This window comes from Limulus polyphemus, unplaced genomic scaffold (genome assembly GCF_000517525.1).
Source record: "Limulus polyphemus unplaced genomic scaffold, Limulus_polyphemus-2.1.2 Scaffold6775, whole genome shotgun sequence".
In the NCBI taxonomy this organism is placed as follows: Eukaryota; Metazoa; Arthropoda; class Merostomata; order Xiphosura; family Limulidae; genus Limulus; species Limulus polyphemus.
In genome coordinates this window covers 1,901-9,419 of record NW_013672385.1, presented here as the reverse complement: position 1 = coordinate 9,419, position 7,519 = coordinate 1,901, and the positions used below count along the sequence as shown (strand labels likewise).

At 36.3% G+C, this 7,519-nt stretch overlaps 1 protein-coding gene across 8 annotated transcripts in view; it reads right to left on the bottom strand.

Annotated features, from left to right (window-relative positions):
- Window positions 1–6,464, bottom strand: part of LOC106474061 (cation channel sperm-associated protein 1-like) — a 39,483-nt gene extending 33,019 nt beyond the window's left edge. For 4 of the 8 annotated variants that reach the window (XM_022402438.1, XM_022402439.1, XM_022402442.1 and 1 more), the window contains exons 1-3: window positions 5,914–6,464; window positions 991–1,104; window positions 361–514 (exon numbers count right to left, since the gene is read on the bottom strand). In XM_022402438.1, the coding sequence (XP_022258146.1) occupies window positions 361–514; window positions 991–1,104; window positions 5,914–6,448 (803 nt within the window). In that variant the 5' untranslated portion in view covers window positions 6,449–6,464. Of the gene's footprint in view, window positions 1–360; window positions 515–990; window positions 1,105–5,693; window positions 5,719–5,913 lie in introns of those variants that run through there. The other 4 variants (XM_022402443.1, XM_022402444.1, XM_022402445.1 and 1 more) reach the window with 3 other exon arrangements.
- Window positions 6,465–7,519: the final 1,055 nt, after the last annotated feature.

Here is a 7,519-nt window from a genome sequence, read left to right as displayed (position 1 = left end):
GCGATTGTTGAAATTAAGTGTATCGTAAAGTTATATTTCGGAAAGAATAAACCAGTTTTATTAAGTAAGGACTTGTGTCGCTAAAGTTTCGTCGGAACGAAGTTACAGAAAGTTAATTAACGAACGGAGACGTAACAGTACTAAAAGCAAATATGGTACTGTGATGGATGTGCAGATGATTAAAAAGAAACAAACATCATGATGTCTTTTTCAAACTACAGGTTATGTACTTTACCTTAGTCAATTCTTAAAATAACCTAAATAAACAGTGAAGATCTGAGAGGCAAGTAAAATGTCATGAAAATTATCCACATGAGCTGTGTGTATTAGTAGTTCATAATGGCGTAAATCATGTTTAACCTGATAGTTCGAAGCACCCTCAGAGCACGTAAGGCTCGGATAGTCCTGAAGATTCGTAGGACTCGGAAAATTGAAGCAGCTTGGAAGTTTCCCACACTCTCCAGCATCAAAGGCAATACCAACTCAAATACACTCAGCATTACAATAACAAAATCTGAGAAGGAAACAAGGTAATGAGATTCAACACTAAAACATGAGACAGTTGGATCACAAAATCCTTAGTGTTTTTGTGAATCCTAAAATTTATAATTTCTTAGAAGGTAGCTTAAATAGTTATCTCAAGTCTTTGATTATGTACTATAGATAGATGAATTGACTGCAAGCTTTTGAATTCAACTGATTCATATTACATTATTTTGTTACTGTCAGAAAGAAAAAATGTCTATTCTTTTGGTCTTTCACTTGCTCATGAAATGAAAGAACAAATTACACAGGAAATATACATATTATCATTTTTTAAATAAACTTGATCTAAAATCTGTAAAACACTTAAATTCTTCACAACTTAACTTTAACTTCATCATCAATTAAAATATCATAAAACAAAAACTATGAATTCAAATAAAAGTTGATAAAACAGCAATTACAACATCAAATAACTTCAATATCAAATAAAACCATGAGTCATACCCAACAAATTCCACCCACTATGGAAGTAGAATTTTCTCCAAACAAATATCTTGAGAATCATTTCAATTATGTAAAATGCTAAGAACATGCTATCCAAGACATTCAAATAGAACCCTGTAATAAACAAAAACATCATATCACAATCTGATTTATTTATAAGAGGATATAAAAAATTAAAGCTGTTGACAATTGCATTTTGGAAATAACATTTTAGAGTTTTAAGCATAATATTAATAAAAATTAACTATAACTTGCTATAAGTCCCAAGAGTCATATTCCTTTTGGGAAAGAGTGCAATGATATTAATATATAAAAACTATTTTACCAATGTGAAATAATAAACATTAAGCATTACTCTAAAGTTTGTATGTATATAAAATAAAGACCAGAAATAATAACCATGCTTAGCAGTTAGTGAAAAACCATGACAAATGAAAGAAACATGGAATGGGATAAAAATGTGTGTATGTATGTAATGTATATATATATATATATATATACCAAAATAATAAAAGGGCACAATATTGTACATAGCAGTTATTGAAAAATCACAGTAAATGAAACAAACATGAAATGAAAGATAACATGAGACTGAAGAGACACAAAAGTGTTGAAACTAGTTTCTCTGATATCAAGACATGTGACAGCTTGCTACATTTACTGTGGTTTGTAATAAAGTATGAGAATGATTATGACTTATGAGTGGGTGAATAGCACTGCTCTTCAACCCAAAAATATTTCTATTAACTCTTAAGGAAAAATGTAAATCAATGCCTTAGCTTACAGTTTTTTTAGCTTTTGAAAAAGTACACATTCTGTTCAAAGGTCTTAACTTAAAACCTTTTCAGCTCTTGTAAAAGCACAATTCTACACCAAGGTCTCCAACATTTACAGTTTCTTTCACTTTTGAAGAGACACATCTCTATTTCAAAGTGTTAACTTACAAACTTTTTAGTTCATGGAAAACCACAACTCTCTATTATAGTCTTAACTTACAACTTTTTGAACTCTTAGAAAAAGCACAACCCTATTTCAAGTGTGAATTTGCAGCCTTTTTAACTCTTGTACAATACTAAACTATATGAGATCTTAATTTAAAGCCTATTTAACTCTTAGAGAGGTACAACTCTAAGTCAGTAGCTTAACTTACAACATTATTTAGTTCTTAGAAATGCATAACTTTATATCAAGTCTTAACTTGCAGCCTTTTCAATAACTGGAAGTAAAAATTTTCCTACACTGAAAAGATATTTCCAAAAAATACATTATAGCTTTTCTCCTTCAGTGCTGCCCTCTATAGGTACAAATATTTCACTTGCCACTAGCCTAGATACTCTCCCCTACTTCAAGTGTTTAACATGGTACAGCCCGTGTTGTAGCATACAAATAAGCATGGACAACCCTCCACCAATAGGAATGTGACACACTCCTGTTGCAGCTGACTCCCTCTATACTGTAGGATCCAATCTTCACTTTGAGATTAGGCAAAAAAGAAGCACCAGAAGTGGAGAGGTAAAGTGGGAAATGTGAGAGAAGGCAAGTATCTATCGGAAATATATTTTCAGTGTAGGAAAATTTTAATTTCCGATATGATACCTTACCACCTCTCACATAATAGCTAGAATCCCATACTGACATGGTGGAGAAATCAGTGCCAAACTTACCTAGATGAGAATCCTTCGGAAAGCATCCAAAGAACATCCATAGAGTGAGATATCTCTTGGTAGAGGAACATACCTGTGTGAGACCACACCACTTCTAAACTAGGTATACTCTTCATCCATTGTAAAAATACTTGTCGTTAATTTGGGCAGAAAAGAAGCACATGAAATACTCAATTAGACGTGCAAAATTATGTAGAGTGGCTAGGGTGCATCAGACCATAATCCATAGGTCACCTCCAGTCCAAAACCAGACAGCATATGTTATATATTGTTCTGTCTGTGGTAGGAGGAGGGACCCTAGTATTTTCACCTCAGGATGAGGAAGCAGAAGGGGAAAAACAGGTTCCATTCTGCCATCCTAGTCAGGGCACATGTGTGCAGACCTAGAGCACAACCAGCACAAGGCCACCTGGGAACCCAACATCCGGGTGATGGTAGGAAAGGGGAATGCAACATGGTGGTTCACTCAAATCCAAAACCTAGTGGCATTAGGAATTTATCATCCAGTCTACAGAAGGACAAGAGCTCCCTACCAACTACATGTGTGAGGACTTATATTGGGTGGTCCAGCTCTAATTCAACACCACACCACCCAGGAACTGACATTCAAGCATTAGTAAGATCAGGAGTCCCAGCTGGAGTGGTGAACTGCATTTGGTAGATCATCTCCAGTCCATAACCAGGCAGCATCAGGTATTTTTCTTCTGGTCCATGGTAGGAGGAAGATTCATATCATCTATTCTGAAAAAACACTACCACCTACTCCCAAATGAATGAAATTGAGCACATGCAGCAAGATTCCTCCATGGTCCACCACTCCAGTGGTTAGGGCTGGTAAGCGGTAAGGACTCCCATACCCCACTCGAATAGGGGGCCAGGGAATAACAAGGCAGAGAGTCCTTAGGAATGCAACACTGGAGAAAGTGCAATGGATAGCCACAAAACCCCATTTTTAAAAGCAGGCCAGTACCCATTTAGTTAACAAAGATCGGAGAGCTGGGCAGATATCCTAACATTGCTTTACTCATGATAGTCCATGAGTTAGTACAGTCTAGGATGGGCACATATATGATGCAATATACTGTGAGGATGCACCTACTAGTGGTCCTGTGGAGCACCCCATTTCAACAATTGGCATTATAGACCTGAAAAGCCATACAGTGATGATTTATGTATTCCTATACATGGACAGACACCACTCATCACACAGTGGGATTCAGCATGTAAAACTGGGCCACTGTAAGGAAATAAATAAATATAAAAACACTTACCCACTCACATTTGAGCCGAGTTGTGGAGGATGGCAATGGGCAGTTTTCAGTATCCTGATGAGAAGGAGATGGTCACACGATGAAGTTAATGAAAGATGAAGGTGTGTGCTGTGGTCCACATGCCAGTCTGAATGATCTCCCCAGTTGGGGATAGAAGTGGGTAGACAAGAAGAGGGTGAGGTGTAAGGATACCAGAAAAATACATTGGGAGACAGGAGACAAGGAAATATAAGCCAACCCCATAAGATGGTAAATCCAACCCAGAAGAAAGATTGGAGAAATATCTTGGGTAGAGGAAGGGTACCATTGAATAAACGGTGAGAACGGGAATCACAAAATAAAAGCCATGCTGCAATATAGCCCTGGAGAGCATGAACTGGACAGAAAAGTCAACTAGGATTGGAGTGGGAATAGAAATAGGAAATGGAAGGGTAGGAAATAGTTATGAATGTGATATCACATTCTGGAGTCACAAACGTTCCAGGAAAACTGTGATTCAGATACAAAAGAAATATATGCAGTGAAAAAGGGTATGTGAAATGTTGAAGACTAGGATCTGGACTTTCCTGACAATCCAAAAATACCTAGAACTAGTCTTACCTTCCACCCAGCAGAACTCACAGATAAAGATGCATTGCTGGACATTTGGGATCTTGCTGAGACAGTTGTTAGGTTTGCTCTGATGTCTCTTGGGACTAGACCACACCACAGATTACCATTTCTTTACCTATCAAGCTGAGCTTCAACCACTGCTGCAAACTGCCACTACAACAGCAGTGAAAAAGGAGAAATGGCAAATGTCTTGGCATCAGGTGCCTCTCCTGAAATGTTCCTTTGGGGAGTGTGTAACAATAGTGAGGTGAAGGCACCAAATATGTGTCCACCTTCACTGAAACTATTAAATCTTGATGCTCAAAAGACCTTCCTGGAGTTACAATCATCTTAAGGAACAACCAAATTCTTGGGAAGTAGAAACCACTACCAACAATGATGGTGATTGTAATATTGTAATAGTGAACACTATCAGGGACCAGCCAGCTATTGTGACTTTGACAACTGTATCCACTCCACCAACTATGAGAGATATTGTTTAAATATTGCATGTTGTGCAATGATGTTGACAGCAGTCCTTTAGTGGTAGCCAAACTAATATCTAGAGTTTAGGCCTTATCTGTGTTTCAATGAGAAAGGCCAATCATGTGATAGCACTGTATCCAGTCTCTTTATTTCATCTCATGCCTCACTAAGAAATTTAGTATTTCTTCATGATCAATATCTTGATAAAATCTCCAGTTATTTAGACCAATCCAGTAGGTCAAAAGTTTACTTTGTTTTACTTGGATATACCACAAAGCCACACCTTCACATGAAGGTCTTAACTTCAGCCAACTCTTCAAAAAGCACAACTATTCATCTGGTCTTAACTCACAGCCTCTTCAACTCTTTGAAATTTAAAGCACAACTCTATATAATGGGTTTAATTTACAGCTTTTTAACATATGGAAAGGACTATTCTATATCAAAGTATTAACCTACAGCTTTTTAACTCTTGGAGAGGCACAAACTTATATATCAACAGCTTAACCTACAACCTTTTCAAGTTTTGTAGAAGCAAAATTCTATATCATCAGCTAATGGCAGTCATTGGAACTAATACACTCTAAATCGTGAATAGTAATCATATATTACTATCAGATTATTTCACCTGTGGTTATGATTCCATGTCAAAACAAAGAAAAAGAAACATTTATAATTGTAAACTACAAACCACTGAACATTTCATAAGTTGTGCGATTAAGTGGCTTAGTTGGTGTTATCAATCCAGCCAATGGTTGGTGCGGTTTAAATTTCATTAGACTTGTAAAAATCGGGTGTGGGCCGTCTCAACGATATATGTTTTTTGGCTACACTTAACATTGGCCTATAGGCCTAAGATCAATTCACTTTTTCACAACACTCCTTAACTTAAATCTTACATTAGCATTTACCTGCACGAACTTCAGCAACTTCGAATGTCTGCGCCATCAATAATGCAGTATTTAACAAAATAACTGAAAAAATGATCCCACTAAAAATCTTTGAGCTTTCAATTTCAAGCAAGACGCAACGTAACTGGCTCGATTCACTAAGAATATTTTTCTTCATTTCACGTATATGAATATCGTCGTCTTCTCTAGTGGCAATTTCCAACTCTTTGGTTACTTCTAAACGCCTACTGAGTTTATCCAGCACATCAATTGAAAGTTTTCTCGTTCGCAATGACATTTCGCGTTCACGCGGTCTTAGTTCGCTCCTCTTACTAAGAAGATTTTGGATATCTTGTCTTAATATTTCTTTTGCAGCACCTTTTCTTTTTGTAGGATAATCGATAGAGAGAGAACTTGGACTTATTAAGACTTTTTTCAGTTGGCCTGGGCCTACTTCTTTATCTTCACTGTCACTGTTAGTACTATCACTATCAGAAGGTAACGTAGACGTAGTACTATTACTAGTAACGTTAGTTTTACTCCTATCATTATCCATTTTCAAAGTTTATGAATTGAAAATATAGTAAATTTTAGGCATTCAACGTAAATTGTTTATGTTCGGTTTCAATCTAAAACCAGAAAAGATTAATCTGTAATTATTTAAAAACTTTAACCACTTTCATTGCATTTTGACTATGGTATAGCCTATTAACATACTTCCGCTTTTGTTTATACCGTTGGTATAGCAACTTCCTAAAGTTTACATGCAAATTTGATAAGCCCCCTGTGGCACAGCGGAATGTCTGCGGACTTATACCGCTAAAAACCGAGTTTCAATACCCATGGTGGGCAGAGCACAGGTAGCCCTTTGTGTAGCTTTGTGCTTGATAACAAACAACACCAACAACATTTGATAAATGGCAATGTTTTACGAATAGAAATCCACTGAATTGTAGTTTGATATTATTATATCACTAGCGTTATACTATTAGAGATATAGCCAGATTGCTCACTGGATACAGAAAAAAAAATCGAATGTGTTCCTTGTGCACATTTTTGCATGAGTGTCTTCGTTTCACACCCCTTCCCCCAAATGTTTTTATATATGCATTGTGTGTGAAACATATAATCAAGCCCCTTATTCGAGAATGTGTTGGCCTAATGTGGTGCATCTCTTTCTCCTTTTTTTTTCAATTTTTTTTTCTGGCTATGTACCTTAAACTAATGTTATTATCCTTTTCAACATATTGTTACTGTCTCTAGTTGTTTGTTAATATTCTGTAAAAAATTCTTTTCGAAGAAATTTTAGCGATACAAGTCCTTTCTTAAATAAAACTAGTTTATTTTCCCCTGGATACAACTTTGCAATACACTTAATTTCCACAGCTACATTAAACACACGCTATAATTCACAGTGATTCACGGATTTACTTAGGGTCACTACCGCGCTTGACTCAATTGTCCGTCTCTACTTGACTACGATACAATTCCGATTATGAATTCAAATTCGATGACGAGGAACCTACTTTGAGACTAATAGTGGCTGGAGACGGCTTGAATGGGTAATGAAGAAAAACTTTAATATAACAGCAAATGTACAACGTTTCGACAAGGTTTTGTCATCTGT